The sequence below is a fragment of the Oncorhynchus masou genome, chromosome 28 (genome assembly GCF_036934945.1).
Source record: "Oncorhynchus masou masou isolate Uvic2021 chromosome 28, UVic_Omas_1.1, whole genome shotgun sequence".
Lineage (NCBI taxonomy): Eukaryota > Metazoa > Chordata > Actinopteri > Salmoniformes > Salmonidae > Oncorhynchus > Oncorhynchus masou.
The window spans coordinates 83,757,127-83,779,115 of NC_088239.1; the positions used below are offsets into that span (position 1 = coordinate 83,757,127).

The following is a 21,989-nucleotide window of genomic DNA, read 5'->3' on the forward strand; positions in this document are numbered from 1 at the left end:
CACGCTAAGCAGCACTCCCCTACTGTATTACCTCACGCTAAGCAGCACTCCCCCTACTGTATTACCTCACGCCGAGCAGCACTCCCCCTACTGTATTACCTCACGCTGATCAGCACTCCCCCTACTGTATTACCTCACGCTGAGCAGCACTCCCCCTACTGTATTACCTCACGCTGAGCAGCACTCCCCTACTGTATTACCTCACGCTGAGCAGCACTCCCCTACTGTATTACCTCACACTGAGCAGCACTCCCCCTACTGTATTACCTCACGCTGAGCAGCACTCCCCCTACTGTATTACCTCACGCTGAGCAGCACTCTCCCTACTGTATTACCTCAGCACTCCCCCTACTGTATTACCTCACGCCGAGCAGCACTCCCCCTACTGTATTACCTCACGCTGAGCAGCACTCCCCCTACTGTATTACCTCACGCTGAGCAGCACTCCCCCTACTGTATTACCTCATCACTCCCCCTACTGTATTACCTCACGCTGAGCAGCACTCCCCTACTGTATTACCTCACGCTGAGCAGCACTCCCCCTACTGTATTACCTCACACTGAGCAGCACTCCCCCTACTGTATTACCTCACGCTGAGCAGCACTCCCCCCTACTGTATTACCTCACGCTGAGCAGCACTCCCCCTACTGTATTACCTCACGCTGAGCATCACTCCCCTACTGTATTACCTCACGCTGAGCAGCCCTCCCCCCTACTGTATTACCTCACGCTGAGCAGCACTCCCCTACTGTATTACCTCACGCTGAGCAGCACTCCCCCCTACTGTATTACCTCACGCTGAGCAGCACTCCCCCTACTGTATTACCTCACGCTGAGCATCACTCCCCTACTGTATTACCTCACGCTGAGCAGCCCTCCCCCCTACTGTATTACCTCACGCTGAGCAGCACTCCCCTACTGTATTACCTCACGCTGAGCATCACTCCCCTACTGTATTACCTCACGCTGAGCAGCACTCCCCCTACTGTATTACCTCACGCTGAGCAGCACTCCCCCTACTGTATTACCTCACGCTGAGCATCACTCCCCTACTGTATTACCTCACGCTGAGCAGCACTCCCCCTACTGTATTACCTCACGCTAAGCAGCACTCCCCCTACTGTATTACCTCACGCTGAGCATCACTCCCCTACTGTATTACCTCACGCTGAGCAGCCCTCCCCCTACTGTATTACCTCACGCTGAGCATCACTCCCCTACTGTATTACCTCACGCTGAGCAGCACTCCCCCTACTGTATTACCTCACGCTGAGCAGCACTCCCCTACTGTATTACCTCACGCTGAGCATCACTCCCCTACTGTATTACCTCACGCTGAGCAGCACTCCCCTACTGTATTACCTCACGCTGAGCATCACTCCCCTACTGTATTACCTCACGCTGAGCAGCACTCCCCTACTGTATTACCTCACGCTAAGCAGCACTCCCCCTACTGTATTACCTCACGCTGAGCATCACTCCCCCTACTGTATTACCTCACGCTGAGCAGCACTCCCCTACTGTATTACCTCACGCAAAGCAGCACTCCCCCTACTGTATTACCTCACGCTGAGCAGCACTCCCCCTACTGTATTACCTCACGCTAAGCAGCACTCCCCTACTGTATTACCTCACGCTGAGCAGCACTCCCCCTACTGTATTACCTCACGCTGAGCAGCACTCCCCCTACTGTATTACCTCACGCTGAGCAGCACTCCCCCTACTGTATTACCTCACGCTGAGCAGCACTCCCCTACTGTATTACCTCACGCTGAGCAGCACTCCCCCTACTGTATTACCTCACGCTGAGCAGCACTCCCCCTACTGTATTACCTCACGCTGAGCAGCACTCCCCCTACTGTATTACCTCACACTGAGCAGCACTCCCCTACTGTATTACCTCACGCTGAGCAGCACTCCCCCTACTGTATTACCTCACGCTGATCAGCACTCCCCCCTACTGTATTACCTCACACTGAGCAGCACTCCCCCTACTGTATTACCTCACGCTGATCAGCACTCCCCCTACTGTATTACCTCACGCTGAGCAGCACTCCCCCTACTGTATTACCTCACGCTGATCAGCACTCCCCCTACTGTATTACCTCACGCTGATCAGCACTCCCCCTACTGTATTACCTCACGCTGATCAGCACTCCCCCTACTGTATTACCTCACACTGAGCAGCACTCCCCCTACTGTATTACCTCACGCTGATCAGCACTCCCCCCTACTGTATTACCTCACACTGAGCAGCACTCCCCCTACTGTATTACCTCACGCCTAGCAGCACTCCCCCTACTGTATTACAGTGCCTTGCGAAAGTATTCGGCCCCCTTGAACTTTGCGACCTTTTGCCACATTTCAGGCTTCAAACATAAAGATATAAAACTGTATTTTTTTGTGAAGAATCAACAACAAGTGGGACACAATCATGAAGTGGAACGACATTTATTGGATATTTCAAACTTTTTTAACAAATCAAAAACTGAAAAATTGGGCGTGCTATCCCCTATGACTGTGAGAGCACTCTGAGTTACCTGTTTACCCAGCGAGGTAAGGCAGCTTGGTGTTCCCCTGGTGTGTGTGTGTGTGTGTGTGTGTGTGTGTGTGTGTGTGTGTGTGTGTGTGTGTGTGTGTGTGTGCGTGCGTGCGTGCGTGCGTGCGTGCGTGCGTGTGTGTGTTTCCCTGCCTGGCGCTGAGACAATCCCAGATTTGTTTTATGTTATCTGAAGGTTCTTAACACCAACACGGCCTTTACCAGAGAGAGGTGAGGGGAACCTCGGAGGAATGTAGATAACAGGTTGGCCAGAGAAAGGAAAAGCACACAGAGCAACTCTAAATACATCAGCCATTGGCCATTGTGTACTAATGGGGAAGATGTCATAGAGAGTTGATGTAAACAGTAGTTTAGTAAATGTATAAACTCTGGGACTGTTGGGGATGTCTCAATCTCTGAGGAATACATGACAACGTCGAGGCTAACATTAAGACAGTTATCGATTACCTTGATGTTTCTCTATGATTCCTACAATGATTGGTGGTTAGCGAAGGGCTGGTTACTGTGGAGACACTACAATACATCTCATGTACTACACATTCTATATATACTACTACTACAACTACTACTACTACTACTACTATTACAACTACTACTACTACTACTACACAACTACTACTACACTACTACTACTACGCGTCTACTACACTACTACTACTACACTACTAGAACTACTACTACTACTACACTGCTAGAACTACTACTACTACTACTACACGACTACTACTACTACACTACTACACTACTACTACTCCTACACTAATACTACTACTACTACTACTACACTACTAGAACTACTACTACTACTACTACTACTACACTACTACACTACTACTACTCCTACACTAATACTACTGCAATACTACTACTACTACTGCTCATACACTACTACTACTACACTACTACTCCTACACTAATACTACTACTACTACTACTACACTACTAGAACTACTACTACTACTACTACTACTACACTACTACACTACTACTACTCCTACACTAATACTACTGCAATACTACTACTACTACTGCTCATACACTACTACTACTACACTACTACTCCTACACTACTACTACTACTCCTACACTACTAATACTACACTACTACTACTACCCCTACTACACTACTAATACTACTACACTACTCCTACACGACTACTACTACTCCTACACTACTACTACTAATCCTACACTACTACTACTACCACTACTACACTGCTACTACACTACTACTACTACTTCTACTACCTCACTACTGCTACTACTACTACTACTACTACTACACTACTACTACTCCTACACCACTACTACTACTACTACTACTACTACTACTACTACTAGTCCTACACTACTACTAGTCCTACACTACTACTACTACTACTAGGGCAGAGTTAAAACCTAGAGGAGGGTATCTCTCCAGGAACAGGGTTGGAGTTAAAACCTACAGGAGGGTTTCTCTCCAGGAACAGGGTTGGAGTTAAAACCAACAGGAGGGTAGCTCTCCAGGAACAGGGTTGGAGTTAAAACCTACAGGAGGGTTTCTCTCCAGGAACAGGGTTGGAGTTAAAACCAACAGGAGGGTAGCTCTCCAGGAACAGGGTTGGAGTTAAAACCTACAGGAGGGTTTCTCTCCAGGAACAGGGTTGGAGTTAAAACCTACAGGAGGGTAGCTCTCCAGGAACAGGGTTGGAGTTAAAACCTACAGGAGGGTTTCTCTCCAGGAACAGGGTTGGAGTTAAAACCTACAGGAGCAGTGTAGAACATGTTGTAAAACGTGGTGAAATGTAGATTTGACAGAGGTAATTAGTGTGGAACGTGGTGAAAGCCTGTCAGTACCATTCAGACCCAGGCCCTGATCAGAAGCCCCGGATCCACTTTCTCCTTCTCTGTCATGTCATGCTTAACATAACAGGATGCCTGTCCAACAGAAGGCAGGTAGATGGGTATCTTCTAGGAAGAAGGAAGTAGGAAGTAGAGGATGGGTCCCGGGGAGGCCAGGTTGGTAATTGGGGAACTGGGGTTGTATTCCAACTGGCATCCTACTTCTTATTTAGGGCACTGTATTTTATTCTGGTAGGAGAACGCAGCCTAGAACATTTTGGGAACCCAGGGATGCTTTGTATAAATTAACGGTAATGTATTGTACTAGCCGGCCTAAGAAAGATTAAAAACTCCGGGGCTCTGGGCCATAAGGCAATGGTGTAATACAGTGTTTGGGGGATTGCCCCTTGAATTTGCTACGTTATATTATTGTGCATTGTGCCAACGTCTATGATTTCCTCATTGATAAAACGTTCTGAAAGGACTCTACAGTTGGGCATACACTCAGAATTATCACTGAAAAGAAAAAAGGAAAAAACGAATACTGTTGTGCTGTACTTACATCAATCTTAGTCCCAGTGACACTGACAACAACTAAATGTAAAACTGCCCCCACTGCCGTGAACCCCCCCCCCCTCCCCTCTCTAATGAATGAGTTTTCCCCTCTGTGAGTCAGGGTGATTGATACTGGTCAGCTCTACGCACGCGGAAATTGATCCGGAGTGACCGTAATCAGGGCACTGCTCTCCTTGGTCAGCACGTTGCTAGGCAACCGCAGCTCCCCTCTCAGTAGGCCTGGCGCGGCCAGCCGGTTGGTACATCCACTCCGCTCGCTGTCCCCCTGTACGACCACACACCCCCACCTACCCCAGCCCTGTCCTCATCTTAGCCCTGTCCTCATCTTACCCCTGTCCTTATCTTAGCACTGTCCTCATCTTAGCCCTGTCCTCATCTTAGCCCTGTCCTCATCTTAGCCCTGTCCTTATCTCAGCCCTGTCCTTATCTTACCCCTGTCCTTATCTTACCCCTGTCCTTATCTTACCCCTGTCCTCATCTTAGCCCTGTCCTTATCTTACCCCTGTCCTTATCTTAGCACTGTCCTCATCTTAGCCCTGTCCTCATCTTAGCCCTGTCCTCATCTTAGCCCTGTCCTCATCTTAGCCCTGTCCTCATCTTAGTCCTGTCCTCATCTTAGCCTTGTCCTCATCTTATCCCTGTCCTCATCTTAGCCCTGTCCTTATCTTAGCCCTGTCCTTATGTAACAGTATAACTTTAGACCGTCACCTCGGCCATTCCCGGGCGCGAACCAGGGACCCTCTGCACACATCAACAACAGTCACCCACAAAGCATCGTTACCCATCGCTCCACAAAAGCCGCGGCCCTTGCAGAGCAAGGGGAACTACTACTTCAAGGTCTCAGAGCAAGTGACGTCACCGATTGAAACACTATTTAGCGCACACCACCGCTAACTAAGCTAGCGTTTCACCTCCGTTACACTTATCTTAGTCCTGTCCTCATCTTAGCCATATCCTTATCTTAGCCCTGTCCTCATCTTAGCCATATCCTTATCTTAGCCCTATCCTTATATTAGCCCTGTCCTCATCTTAGCCCTGTCCTCATCTTAGCACTGTCCTTATCTTAGTCATATCCTTATATTAGCCCTGTCCTCTTCTTGGCCATGTCCTCATCTTAGTCATATCCTTATCTTAGCCCTATCCTTATATTAGCCCTGTCCTCATCTTAGCACTGTCCTCATCTTAGTCATATCCTTATCTTAGCCCTATCCTTATATTAGCCCTGTCCTCACCTTAGCCCTGTCCTCATCTTAGCACTGTCCTTATCTTAGCACTGTCCTCATCTTAGCCCTGTCCTCATCCTAGCCATGTCCTCATCTTAGCCCTGTTCTCATCTTAGCCCTGTTCTCATCTTAGCCCTATCCTTATCTTAGCCCTGTCCTCATCCTAGCCATGTCCTCATCTTAGCCCTATCCTTATCTTAGCCCTGTCCTCATCCTAGCCATGTCCTCATCTTAGCCCCATCCTTATCTTAGCCCTATCCTTATCTTAGCACTGTCCAAATCTTAGCCCTGTCCTCATCTTTGCCCTGTCCTCATCTTTGCCCTGTCCTCATCTTAGCCTTGTCCTCATCTTATCCCTGTCCTCATCTTAGCCCTGTCCTCATCTTAGCCCTGTCCTTATCTTAGCCCTGTCCTTATGTAACAGTATAACTTTAGACCGTCCCCTCGCCCATTCCCGGGCGCGAACCAGGGACCCTCTGCACACATCAACAACAGTCACCCACAAAGCATCGTTACACATCGCTCCACAAAAGCCGCGGCCCTTGCAGAGCAAGGGGAACTACTACTTCAAGGTCTCAGAGCAAGTGACGTCACCGATTGAAACACTATTTAGCGCACACCACCGCTAACTAAGCTAGCGTTTCACCTCTGTTACACTTATCTTAGTCCTGTTCTCATCTTAGCCATATCCTTATCTTAGCCCTGTCCTCATCTTAGCCATATCCTTATCTTAGCCCTATCCTTATATTAGCCCTGTCCTCATCTTAGCCCTGTCCTCATCTTAGCACTGTCCTTATCTTAGTCATATCCTTATATTAGCCCTGTCCTCTTCTTGGCCATGTCCTCATCTTAGTCATATCCTTATCTTAGCCCTATCCTTATATTAGCCCTGTCCTCATCTTAGCACTGTCCTCATCTTAGTCATATCCTTATCTTAGCCCTATCCTTATATTAGCCCTGTCCTCACCTTAGCCCTGTCCTCATCTTAGCATTGTCCTTATCTTAGCACTGTCCTCATCTTAGCCCTGTCCTCATCCTAGCCATGTCCTCATCTTAGCCCTGTTCTCATCTTAGCCCTGTTCTCATCTTAGCCCTATCCTTATCTTAGCCCTGTCCTCATCTTAGCCCTGTCCTCATCCTAGCCATGTCCTCATCTTAGCCCTATCCTTATCTTAGCCCTGTCCTCATCTTAGCACTGTCCTCATCTTAGCCCTGTCCTCATCCTAGCCATGTCCTCATCTTAGCCCTATCCTTATCTTAGCCCTATCCTTATCTTAGCACTGTCCAAATCTTAGCCATGTCCTCATCTTAGCCATGTCCTCATCTTAGCCCTATCCTTATCTTAGCCCTGTCTTCATCTTAGCCCTGTCCTCATCTTAGCCCTGTCCTCATCTTAGCCCAGTCCCGTCACAAATAGCCAGCATTTAGCCCTAGATTGGCCAGATCAACGCCCTGTCCAGCGGCCTCTCCTCTCCTCCTCTCTCTGCCTCATAACTCATAAGTCCATTCCAGCTGTCCACCTCTAAACCATGACTGATGCCAAACTCCCATCTTTTGTCTATTGTCGATACGGCCTGCTGTCTATTCATGAAATAACAAAGCACTGTATGAAACTCCATTCACTCCTAGGAATAGAAAGGTACCACAGCCCTGCCCGGGAGTAGAAATTATCAAATGTCTCCTCCAATACGGTTGAGAAAGAATTGAGGAGATAGGATGTAAGGAATCACAGAAAAACTAATTGAGATAGTGAGATAGAGCCCATGATCCATCCTAGTCACTACTGCTAGCCACCTGGCCACCACTCCCTCAGCCATCATCAAGCACATGATTTCAAGTGGTAAAACCAATTAAGACATGCAAAACAACTATTTGTCTAAGCCATCATTCAGTGGGACAGGGCAATTATTTGATATATATATATAAATATGTATATATGAGAGAGAGGAAGAGGGAGGGAGGGTTAGAGAGAGAGAGAGAGAGAGAGAGAGAGAGAGAGAGACCATCCTCCTCCAACACCTCATTCTAACTCCTCCTCAACCTCCTCCATCCCCCCCTACCTCCTCCACTTCCTTCTCCTCCACAACCTCGTTCAAACTCCTCCACCTCCTCCAACACCTCGTTCTAACTCCTCCACCTCCCGCTCCACCTACCCCTCCACCACCTCCTCCTCTACCTCCCCCTCCACCACCTTCACCACCTCCTCCTCCAACACCTCGTTCTAACTCCTCCACCTCCTCCTCAACCTCCTCCATCCCCCCTACCTCCTCCACTTCCTTCTCCTCCACCACCTCGTTCAAACTCCTCCACCTCCTCCTACTCCTCCAACACCTCATTCTAACTCCTCCACCTCCCCCTCCACCACCTCCACTTAACCCTCCACCACCTCCTCCTCTACCTCCCCCTCCACCACCTTCACCACCTCCTCCTCCACCACCACCACCTCTTCCTCCACCTCCTCCACCACCTCCTTCTAACTCCTCCACCACCTCCTCCTCCACCACCTCCACCACCTCCTCCACCCCCCTACCTCCTCCACTTCCTTCTCCTCCACCACCTCGTTCAAACTCCTCCACCTCCTCCTACTCCTCCAACACCTCGTTCTAACTCCTCCACCTCCCCCTCCACCACCTCCACCTACCCCTCCACCACCTCCTCCTCCACCACCACCACCTCTTCCTCCACCACCTCATCCTACATCTCCTTCTCCTATCTCTTCCACCACCCTCTCCTTCTCTTCTACCTCCACCACCTCCTCCTTCTACCTCCCCTACCACCTCCTCCTCCTCCCCCACCTCCTCCCCCTCCACCACCTCCTCCTCCACCTCCTCCTCCTCCACCACCTCCTCCTCCCCCACCTCCTCCCCCTCCACCTCCTCCTCCTCCACCACCTCCTCCCCCTCCTCCTCAGTAACACTGTTCCTCTCAAGCTAACCTACATTATTGTGTTGTCTTGTCTCAGGTCAGCATCGATGGAATATGAGCTCGTGTTCATGGAATGTGGAAGCCATGGAAACATTCTAAAAAGATGTATTGGATACTACTGTTTCAATCAAAGTTCAGTACAGATGCAGGATCTTAATTTGATCACCCTGTTGCAGGATAACATTCCTGTAATGCAGGATATTTACAACAGGCTTCTGAAGTTAATTGTAATTTCCACTTCTAAATTGCAGAAATATCCATTAATTATAATTGACATTTCCTGTTGCTGTAGGATTATTTTACTACTGTAGCAAACTGCAAATATACTACTTTGCAACTCCATGAGTGTCCCTTGACTCATTCCCTGTCATTCCAGCACCCCATTCAGAATGCAACACACTGTTTGCGTCTATAAAGGCACACTATTCCCAATTTAGTGCATTCATTTTGATCACAGCCAATGGGGTTGTAGTACACTATACAGAGAATATGATGCCATTTGGGACACAGACACTGACTACAGAGGGCTGAAAAAACAAAAAAAAACAAATGGGGATGGATGTTGTTGCCAATTTGGCTGGAAAGCATTTTGAAGCCATTTGGCCAGGTTATAAACCCAACTGGGCTAATGGACGATTCATGGAGCCTCTTCTTCTGGCCCATTGAGCCCATTGAGTCCATGTGACAGGAGCAGCCGCGTATGGACAGACAGAGAGATAGCCCTCTAACGCCTAATATAGCCAACCCTGGTGATCACTCCCATCTCTGATTGAAAGGAAAGAGAGAGAGAGAGAGAGAGAGAGAGAGAGAGAGAGAGAGAGAGAGAGAGAGAGAGAGAGAGAGAGAGAGAGAGAAAGAGAGAGAGAGAGAGAGAGAGAGAGAGAGAGAGAAAGAGAGAGAGAGAGAGAGAGAGAGAAAGAGAGAGAGAGAGAGAGAGAGAGAGAAAGAGAGAGAGAGAGAGAGAGAGAGAAAGAGAGAGAGAGAGAGAGAGAGAGAAAGAGAGAGAGAGAGAGAGAGAGAGAGAGAGAGAGAGAGAGAGAGAGAGAGAGAAAGGAGTGGAGAGGAGAGGTTAGAGGAAGCGGAGATGTGTGAGGTGAGAGGAAGAGGACAGAGGTGAGAGGAAGAGGAGAGGGGTGAGTTGAGATGAAGAGGGGGTGAAGTGAGGGGGGGTGACCTCTGGGACTGATAGAAGTGGAAATGGCATCTCTGAAATGTCACTGCCCATTACAGAGAGAAAGAGGCCACTCTGCTCTACTGTAGCTATCTATACTATAGGAAACCGAGGAACATACAGGGGGTCTATCTATACTATAGGAAACCGAGGAACATACAGGGGGTCTACCTATACTATAGTAAACAGAGGAACATACAGGGGAATCCCAGACATGTAAGGAATGCAGTTTAGTGTCATATGGAAAAGCTTTTTACCGTGTGTGTGTGTGTGTGTGTGTGTGTGTGTGTGTGTGTGTGTGTGTGTGTGTGTGTGTGTGTGTGTGTGTGTGTGTGTGTGTGTGTGTGTGTGCGCGCGACACAATAAGCAATATGACAGAGGCAGGGCTAACTTGTCACTAGTTCTAATGGACAAACAATCCCTTTTGATAACAACTTTGTAGTATACAGTGTACCGCCTCACTCCTAACGTGCCTCGGTGTTTAGCCTACAATAAACGATCATGAGAGTCAGCATACATAACATGTTCATATATTGTCACACATGATACCCCTCTGAACGACTTTGACACAATAAAAGCAAAACAACATGTGTTGGGGGTGTATTATTTAAAAAATAAAAATAAAAGACTTTTAAGGACAGTCCGCTAATCAATCGCTCAACTTCACATGCTCCCTGACCTATGTTCCCATACATCTCTAGGATGCAGGCTAAAATGAAATGCAGGCTGAACAGGACTTAATCCATGCTGGTTTGTAAAAGCGGCGAGTAGGCTAAATCACCCTTTGAGATAGCCTGAAGGAAGACTCCGCGTCGACACTGGGACCTAACGCCGTTGTTTATATATTTGATTTCCGCTATAGGTTAGCTGCTCCTTTAAGCATCCGGTACGGTTAATTAATTAGATTCGAGATACATGCACCTCCCTGGTGCCATTATTCGCACCGCATCAATCTTCGCCGCGAGGGAACGGAATGGCACGAGCCGGACAGGACCGGTGCACAGTGAGAATGAGAACCGCTCTGAGCCTAGAGACATACCGTCAAAACAAGAACCAGCTGGCATTTCTCTCTGCCTCCCTACTTATGTAATATAATATGTCATGCCAGCGGACCGTGTCCTCTTTCTCCCGAAACGTGTCTCTTCTCCGCTGAAAGCGTAACAACAGCCGCCCTTGTCCTTGCACAGACGGGGATGTCAACACCGCAAGATGGTCCGCATAGCGAGCGTCCTGGGTTTGATGATGTTCAGTGTCGCTCTGCTCATACTCTCATTGATCAGCTACGTGTCAATAAAAAAGATTTTCTCTTCATGACACCCAAATATTCAAATTCAGGTGGGCCTCGGATGTATATGTTCCATGCGGGATTTCGGTAAGTTATGCAAGATTTCGTAATATAAATGCGTAGGGTTACTAGTACATGTGGGTATAGTTTATTGAACTGTGCATGATTTGACAGCAACATTCTTCGCACGATATACATGTATAACTCTTTATTATCATGCAGCCTATAAAGGTAAATTTTTATTAAGAGAATAGCAGTTTGGGGGGGGGGGGCATTGATTCTCAAACCAGAGGTTTTCATATTAGGGAGGTTTATGTCGTAGATAGCTAGTAGGCTACACCACAAACCAAAAAGGCCTGCACTTGTCACAGTAGAAATCTGACGCCTCTGTCGGTTCTCTCGTCATAATCGAAGGTTATATAAACAATCAACACATCCACATTTTCCCACGATTATTGATTTAGTGAATTACAGACTGTCCGTTTTTTATTTTTTTTATTCACCTGATATCAAGTCGAATCTCAGTCGAATGAATGAATAGTCTAACCTACAACAACAATCCTGCCCACCCGTCGAAAATATAGCATCATTTAATCCCGGGTTCGTCAGGAAGAAGAAGCACAGCGCATGTTCTACGTCTCGTGCTGATGTTAGCACCGGCTGGTTTGTATTCTCCAGCTGTAGGGAGCTGTCCTTGGTTCTGATTTACAAGTGGCAGTAGATTCATTTCCACCCTGTAATCATTCCTTCCTTTGTTGCAGGAAGCCAAGGTTATGTGGAGAGGGAGGGAAGGAGGGAGCCATTTTGCAGCAATGAGAAATTTACTTCAGGGGACATATATCTAGCCATTCCACCCAGTAACCTCCCTCACCATATTCTGTCCTGTTTTATTCTTGTTTTGATTATAATTAGGCTACTGTGAAGGGAATCCTCAACATCAATGATTTGGCTACAGTTCCTATGTGTATAGTACAAGTCAAAAGTTTGGACACACCTACTCATTCAAGGGTTTTTCTTTCTTTTTTAAAACTCTTTTCTACATTGTAGAATAATAGTGAAGTCATCAACACTATGACATAACACATATGAAATCATGTAGTACCAAACAAAAACGTTTTAAATAAATATTTTAGATTCTTCAAAGTAGCCACCCTTTGCCTCGATGGCAGATTTACACACTCTTGGCATTCTCTCAACCAGCATCACCTGGAATGCTTTTTCAACAGTGTTGAATGAGTTCCCACATATGCTGAGAACTTGTTAGGTGCTTTTCCTTCACTCTGCGGTCCAACTCATCCCAAACCATCTCAATTGGGTTGAGGTCGGGTGATTGTGAAGGCCAGGTCATCTGATGCAGCACTCCATCACTCTCCTTCTTGGTCAAATAGCCCTTACACAGCCTGGAGGTGTGTTGGGTCATTGTCCTGTTGTAAAACAAATTTCCCACTAAGACCAAACCAGATGGGATGGGGTATCGCTGCAGAGTTCTGTGGTAGCCATGCTGGTTAAGTGTGCCTTGAATTCTAAATAAATCACAGACAGTGTCACCAGCAAATCACCATCACACCACCTCCTCCATGCTTCACGGTGGGAACCACACATGCAGAGATCATCCGTTCACCTACTCTGCATCTCACAAAGACACGGCGGTTGGAATAAAAAGTCTCAAATTTGGACTCATCAGACCAAAGGACAGGTTTCACCGGTCTAATGTCCATTGCTCGTGTTTCTTGGCCCAATCAAGTCTCTTCTTCTGATTGGTGTCCTTTAGTAGTGTTTTCTTTGCAGCAATTCGACCATGAAGGCCTGATTCACACAGTCTCCTCTGAACAGTTGATGTTGAGATGCGTCTGTTACTTGAACTCTGTGAAACATTTATTTGGGCTGCAATTTCTGAGGCTGGTAATTCTAATGAACTTATCCTCTGCAGCAGAGGTAACTCTGGGTCTTCCTTTCCTGTGGTGGTCCTCATGAGAGCCACTTTCATCATAGCGCTTGATGGTTTTTGCGACTGCACTTGAAGAAACTTTCCAAGTTCTTGAAATTTTCCGGATTGACTGACTCATGTCTTGAAGTAATGATGGACTGTTGTTTCTCTTTGCTTATTTAAGCTGTTCTTGCCACAATATGGACTTATTCTTTTACCAAATAGGGCTGTCTTCTGTATACCACCCCTAACATGTCACAACACAACTGATTGGCTAAAAGGCATTAAGAATTTAAATTCCACAAATTAACTTTTAAGAAGGCACACCTGTTAATTGAAATGCATTCCAGGTGACTACCTCATGAAGCTGGTTGATAGAATGCCAAGAGTGTGCAAGCTGTCATCAAGGAAAAGGGTGGCTACTTTGAAGAATCTCAAATATTAAATATATTTTGATTTGTTTAACACTTTTTAGCTACTACATACAGTATGTGTTATTTCATAGTGTTGATGTCGTCACTAGTATTCTACAATGTAGAAAATAGTACAAATAAAGAAAAACCCTTGAATGAGTAGGTGTGTCCAAACTTTGGACTGGTACCGTATATATGAATAAATTATATGGGTTGCATCCCAAATGGCATTTTATTCCCTACATAGTGCACTACTATTGATGCGATCCTTATAGGGAATATGGTTCCATTTGGAACACGACCATAATGTATTTTTAAAAGTACTCCCCCCCCCCCCACAATCATAACATCATCATAACACTCAACGTTTTATCCCAACAGCCACGGTCCAATCCCTTCACAAGTACGGTACCATCAGGACGTCATGCAACCAATTGACATCAGGTGGCCTAATGGTTAAAGAAGTTAATTATAGACTGCCAGTGTAGGCTACACTGTGTGTGCCCACAAAATGGCACCTTATTCCCTATATAGTGCACTACTTTTAACCAGAGGCCCCAAAGGGAATAGGGTGCCAGTTGGGACACAACCAGGCAGTGCATGATGCTATCCTCCCCTTAAAACTAATAATGGCAGTGCTTGCTAGCTATCTAGCCTACATGCTAATGCTATTGCTAGCCTTGTTACCTGTTGACCAGTCAACAGGTAAGTTAGAGGAGCAGACAGGCATCATACCCTTTTCACACTGCTGACCCAAGCCATGCCGTACTGGGCAAGCCAGCACAGTACGGTTTCCAGTCAGCACCATTGTGTGAATTGGGTAATAATGTCCCATTGCATGAGTCTAATAATAACACTGCAATAAAATAGAATCACAGCTAACTACCGCTTTATAATGGGAAACATAACAATGGAACTATAGTTCTTTACAGAGCTAGTTAATTACTTTATTAGGAAATTGAGTGACAGGAGTTGTGGAACAAGGAGAGGAAGAGGGTGGAGGGGAGTGATGAGGGTGAAGGAGAGGAGGAGGGTGGGGAGGGTGAAGGGGAGGAGAGAAGAGGAGGGTGGAGGAGAGGAGGACGGTGAGGGTGGAGGACAGGAGAGGATGGTGGGGAGGGTGAAGGGGAGGAGAGAAGAGGAGGGTGGAGGAGAGGAAAGGAGGGTAGAGGAGAGGAGGATGGTGAGGGTGGAGGACAGGAGAGGAGGACGGTGAGGGTGGAGGACAGGAGAGAAGAGGAAGGTGGTGGAGAGGAGGGTGGGGGAGAGGAGCAGGATGGTGGAGAGGAGGGTGGAAGAGAGGAGACTGGAGGACAGAAGAGTAGGACAGTAAGGGTGGAGGACAGGAGAGGAGAGGAAGGTGGTGGAGAGGAGCAGGATGGTGGAGAGGATGGTGATGAGGGTGGAAGAGAGGAGAGGGGGGAGGAGAGGAGCAGGATGGTGGAGAGGAGGATGGTGATGAGGGTGGAAGAGAGGAGAGGAGGATGGTGATGAGGGTGGAAGAGAGGAGACTGGAGTAGAGGAGGAGGATGGTGTTGAGGGTGGAAGAGAGGAGAGGAAGGTGGTGGAAAGGAGCAGGATGGTGGAGAGGAGGATGGTGATGAGGGTGGAAGAGAGGAGAGGAGGATGGTGATGAGGGTGGAAGAGAGGAGGGAGGATGGTGATGAGGGTGGAAGAGAGGAGACTGGAGGAGAGGAGGAGGATGGTGATGAGGGTGGAAGAGAGTGAGGAGGATGCGTGATGAGGATGGAAGAGAGGAGAGGAGGATGGTGATGAGGGTGGAAGAGAGGAGAGGAGGAAGATGGTGATGAGGGTGGAAGAGAGGAGACTGGAGGAGAGGAGGAGGATGGTGAGGGTAGAGGAAATGAGACTAGAGAAGAGGAGGATATTGTAGGCTTGAAAACCCAACCCGAGGCAACAATGATTAGGATCTGGTTTCAGTTATGGGCTCTTTAGAGAAACTACGTCACTACTTTATCCACTTAAATAAAATATAAAATAGCAGCTAGCATGTGGCTATTTTGCATCAACTAACTTCACTAAAACAGGCGATAGGGTAGCATAGTGGTTAGAGTGTAGGGGCGGTAGGTAGCCTAGTGGTTAGAGTGTAGGGGCGGTAGGTAGCATAGTGGTTAGAGTGTAGGGGCGGTAGGTAGCCTAGTGGTTAGAGTGTAGGGGCGGTAGGTAGCCTAGTGGTTAGAGTGTAGGGGCGGTAGGTAGCATAGTGGTTAGAGTGTAGGGGCGGTAGGTAGCCTAATGGTTAGAGTGTATGGGCGGTAGGTAGCATAGTGGTTAGAGTGTAGGGGCGGTAGGTAGCATAGTGGTTAGAGTGTAGGGGCGGTAGGTAGCCTAGTGGTTAGAGTGTAGGTGCGGTAGGTAGCATAGTGGTTAGAGTGTAGGGGCGGTAGGTAGCCTAGTGGTTAGAGTGCAGGGGCGGTAGGTAGCATAGTGGTTAGAGTGTAGGGGCGGTAGGTAGCATAGTGGTTAGAGTGAAGGGGCGGTAGGTAGCCTAGTGGTTAGAGTGTAGGGGCGGTAGGTAGCATAGTGGTTAGAGTGTAGGGGCGGTAGGTAGCATAGTGGTTAGAGCTTTGGGCCGGTAACCGGGAAGGTTGCTAGATCAAATCCCCAAGCTGGTTGTTGAAATCTGTCGTTCTGCCACTGAACAAGGCAGTTAACCCACTGTTCCTAGGCTGTCATTGTAAATAAGAGTTTGATCTTAACTGACTTGCCTAGTTAACTAAAAGTTTTTGAAAAAAACACTGCAAAGGTTTTGCCTGCAAACATTGGTTTTGAATTGTAACGTTCTGGCAGATCAACCTCGTGATTTGTTGAACTATTTTTTTCCCCTATATTTTTTTTCCCGAAGTTGCCAAAAGAGTCTGTAATTGAAACTAGAACCTTGTCGCTGTTGCCTAGGAAGGTGGAGGAGAGGAGAGGAGGGTGGAGGAGAGGAGAGGAGGGTGGAGGAGAGGGTGTTAGACGCTGATCAGGCCCTGCTTCTACCAGCTTCTCGCCTATCAGTAACATCAGAACCAACTGGGCCGGCCTCCCTTCCCTTCCTAATGGACACAACACACTGTTTTTGTGGTTGTCTCTGTCAAATAAAGGAGGTTGGTTCTTCTTACACTTAATAAACAAACTACAGAATATTCCTTTTTGCAAAACAGAAAACAAATATTCCTTTCGCAATTTTTTCTGTCCTTTTTTTCTGTCTTGGAGTTGCAGTAGCATGGGAAAAAATAGACAACTTACAGGTAGACACTAACATTTTGGTCCAAGCCTTCTCTAGTGTGTACCAATGTCTCTGTACAACAGGTCTCAGCTGGCCATGAAGTACCTGGACCCTGCCTTCACCCCTCTGACCAAGGCCCTGAACGAGGGCCTGCAGGAGAACGCCTCCAAATGGCGCTATAACAGAACGGCATTCACAGAACAGAGGTAAAGTTAGCCTATAGGGATACATCTGGGTGCTGTTCAGTAAGCGCTAACGTTGCAAAACTTTTACAACAGATAACTGTTGTTATTGGACACATTCAGGTTGTACCCTCCACATTTCAAAATGCTTTGTGCCTAATGAACATGACCCGGGCCAGACATAGTCTCTGGTGACAGCCTCAATAGTAAAATATAAGTGGATGGTTTGGTTCTGATTTTGGTGCCAAGATGATTTAAACCAGACACTAAGCTGGGTTCAAATGACTGCGTATTCAACTATTTGTATTTTAAATACTTATTTTCTGTGTATTTGAGTGTTTTCAAATAATGTAACTGAATCAACTAATCGTATTTTGGCTATTTGAAACTGTTTTTCCATATACATTTCAAATACCCGTAGGACCAAACAGACCTAGGTTCAAATTCAGGAAGTATTTAAATATTTGTATTTGGAAAAACACTCTTGTGTATTTGGGTATTTCCAAATACATTCTACATTTTTTTTTTTTTTTTACAAATACTTACTTCGAAATGTGAAAGTAATTTATGGGGTGTATATTTACAATATTTCCAATAAGTGTGCATCCCATTTGGCACCCTATTCCCTATATAGTGCACTACTTTTGACCAGAGCCCTATGCCACCCTATTCCCTATATAGTGCACTACTTTAGACCAGAGCCCTATAGAACCCTATTCCCTATGTAGTGCACTACTTTTGACCAGAGCCCTATGGCACCCTTTTCCCTATATAGTGCACTACTTTAGACCAGAGCCCTATAGTGTACTACTTTAGACCAGAGCCCTATAGAACCCTATTCCCTATATAGTGCACTACTTTAGGCCAGGGCCCTATAGAACCCTATTCCCTATATAGTGCACTACTTTTGACCAGGACCCTATAGAACCCTATTCCCTATATAGTGCACTACTTTTGACCAGAGCCCTATTCCTTATATAGTGCACTACTTTAGACCAGAGCCCTATCGGCCTTGAATAGGAAATGAGGTTCCATTTGGAATGCAGGCTAACACCCCCCCCCTGTCTGATCTCCCCCGTCTGACCCCCCTGTCTGATCTCCCCCGTCTGATCTCCCCACCCCCACCCCCGTCTGATCTCCCCCTGTCTGATCTCCCCACCCCCCTGCCTGATCACCCCCCGTCTGTTCTCCCCACCCCCCCCTTGTCTGATCTCCCCATCTGTTCCAGAAAAGAGATCTCTCAGCACATCGACATCGCCCACAACTTCACCCTGACCCGGAGCAGCGTGCGCGTGGGTCAGCTGATGCACTATGACTACTCCAGCCACAAGTACGTGTTCTCTATCGGAGAGAACTTCAAGTCCCTGCTTCCCGAGGCCTCCCCCATCGTCAACAAGCACTACAATGTGTGCGCCGTGGTGGGGAACAGCGGCATTCTCACAGGGAGTCGTTGTGGTCCCGAGATCGAGAACTTTGACTTCGTCTTCCGCTGCAACTTCGCTCCCACTGAGATCTTCCGCCGGGACGTGGGCGGAGGACCAACCTCACGACCTTTAACCCCAGCATCCTGGAGAAGTACTACAACAACCTGCTGACCATCCAGGACAGGAACAACTTCTTCCTGAGTCTGAAGAGGCTGGACAGGGCCATCCTCTGGATCCCTGCCTTCTTCTTCCATACCTCGGCCACGGTGACCAGGACACTGGTCGACTTCTTTGTTGAGCACAGAGGACAGCTGAAGGTTCAGCTTGCCTGGCCTGGCAACATCATGCAGTACGTCAACAGGTAACACTGGATACAACTGCCTGATTGATTGATGTATAGTTCATTGATTGATTGATTTGATTGATTGATTGGTTGGTTGGTGTTATTGTCCTTCAAGAGGAGAAAATGTTTCACTGCTCACAAGTTACATAGAATCACAACTGGACACACTTAACATAGTATTGAACAGAGAGAGGTCTGTCTTTGAATGGGCCTGGAACAGAGAGTGATCTATCTGTGAATGAGTCTGGAACAGAGAGTGATCTATCTGTGAATGAGTCTGGAACAGAGAGTGATCTATCTATGAATGAGTCTGGAACAGAGAGTGATCTATCTGTGAATGAGTCTGGAACAGAGAGTGATCTATCTGTGAATGAGTCTGGAACAGAGAGTGATCTATCTGTGAATGAGTCTGGAACAGAGAGTGATCTATCTGTGAATGAGTCTGGAACAGAGAGTGATCTATCTGTGAATGCGTCTGGAACAGAGAGTGATCTATCTGTGAATGCGTCTGGAACAGAGAGTGATCTATCTGTGAATGCGTCTGGAACAGAGAGTGATCTATCTGTGAATGAGTCTGGAACAGAGAGTGATCTATCTGTGAATGCGTCTGGAACAGAGAGTGATCTATCTGTGAATGAGTCTGGAACAGAGAGTGATCTATCTGTGAATGAGTCTGGAACAGAGAGTGATCTATCTGTGAATGCGTGTGAGGTTAATTTCATAAGAGACTGGGTTTGCATTCCAGATGGTACCCTATTCCCTACGTAGTGCACTACTTTTGACCAGAGCCCTATGGGCCTACGTGCCCTTGTCACCTGGTTGTGCTGTAATCTCCCTCAATCCCATTAAAGTAACCTGCTCGGACAGGATTACTCCGTTTAAGAGGCTCTGTCTGCCTGAAGACACCTTGACTGTCTGTTGTGTCCGTTGTTAAGGGACCAATTGTATTTTCCTTCCAGTAGGGAAAGTGATAAAGCATCAATGGGTTAAATCAGTTTTCTACTTAATACTGGAGCAATAAACACACACACATAAACACACATAAACACACAAACACACACACACATAAACACACATAAACACACATAAACACACACACATAAACACACATAAACACAAATGAACACATATACACACACACACATAAACACACACACATAAACACACATAAACACACATAAACACACATAAACACACATAAACACACATAAACACACACACATAAACACACACACAAACACACACACACATAAACACACAAACACACACACATAAACACACATAAACACACATAAAAACACACACATAAACACACATAGACACACACACAAAAACACACATAAATACACATAAACACACACACATAAACTCACATAAACACACATAAACACACAAACACACACACATAAACACACATAAACACACACACATAAACACACATAAACACACATAAACACACACACATAAACACACAAACACACATAAACACAAATGAACACATATAAACACACACACATAAACACACACACATAAACACACACACATAAACAGACACACATAAACACACACACATAAACACACATAAACACACATAAACACACACACATAAACACATATAAACACACATAAACACAAACATAAACACACACAAACACACATAAACACACATAAACACACACATATAAACACACATAAACACCCATAAACACACACACATGAACAAACATAAACACACATAAACACATATAAACACACATAAACACACATAAACACACATAAACACACACACATAAACACACATAAACACACACACATAAACACACATAAACACACACAAACACACACACATAAACACACATGAACACACACACATAAACACACACTCATAAACACACACACATAAACACACACACATAAACACACATAAACACATATAAACACACATAAACACACACACATAAACACATATAAACACACATAAACACACATAAACACACATAAACACACATAAACACACACACAATAAACACACATAAACACACACACATAAACACACATAAACACACATAAACACACGTAAACACACGCACAATAAACACACATAAACACGCATAAACACACATAAACACACACACACATAAACACACATAAACACACGTAAACACACACACATAAACACACAAACACACATGTACACACATAAACACACATAAACACACACACATAAACACACAAACACACATAAACACACATAAACACACACACACATAAACACACATAAACACACATAAACACACGCACACATAAACACACACACATAAACACACACACATAAACACACATAAACACATATAAACACACGCATATAAACACACATAAACACACACACATAAACACATATAAACACACATAAACACACATAAACACACATAAACACACACACAATAAACACACATAGACACACATAAACACACATAAACACACACACATAAACACACACGCATAAACACATATAAACACACAAACACACATATAAACACACATAAACACACACACATAAACACATATAAACACACATAAACACACATAAACACACACACAATAAACACACATACACACACATAAACACACATAAACACACACACATAAACACACACACATAAACACATAAAACACACAAACACACATAAACACACACACACATAAACACACATAAACACACATAAACGCACACAGACATAAACACACATAAACACACAAACACACATAAACACACATAAACACACATAAACACACATAAACACATAAACACACATGAACACACACACACACACACACACAAACACACCCACACACACCCACACACACACACACACACACACACACACACACACACACACACACAC

General features: G+C 46.0%; 1 protein-coding gene across 1 annotated transcript in view; it reads left to right on the top strand.

Annotated features, from left to right (window-relative positions):
* Window positions 1-11,295: 11,295 nt before the first annotated feature.
* Window positions 11,296-21,989, top strand: part of LOC135518418 (alpha-N-acetylneuraminate alpha-2,8-sialyltransferase ST8SIA3-like) — a 75,678-nt gene continuing 64,984 nt past the window's right edge. The window contains 5 exon segments of the mRNA XM_064943589.1: window positions 11,296-11,565; window positions 11,568-11,649; window positions 17,218-17,340; window positions 18,545-18,840; window positions 18,843-19,101. Coding sequence (XP_064799661.1) covers window positions 11,487-11,565; window positions 11,568-11,649; window positions 17,218-17,340; window positions 18,545-18,840; window positions 18,843-19,101 — 839 coding nt within the window. The 5' untranslated portion in view covers window positions 11,296-11,486.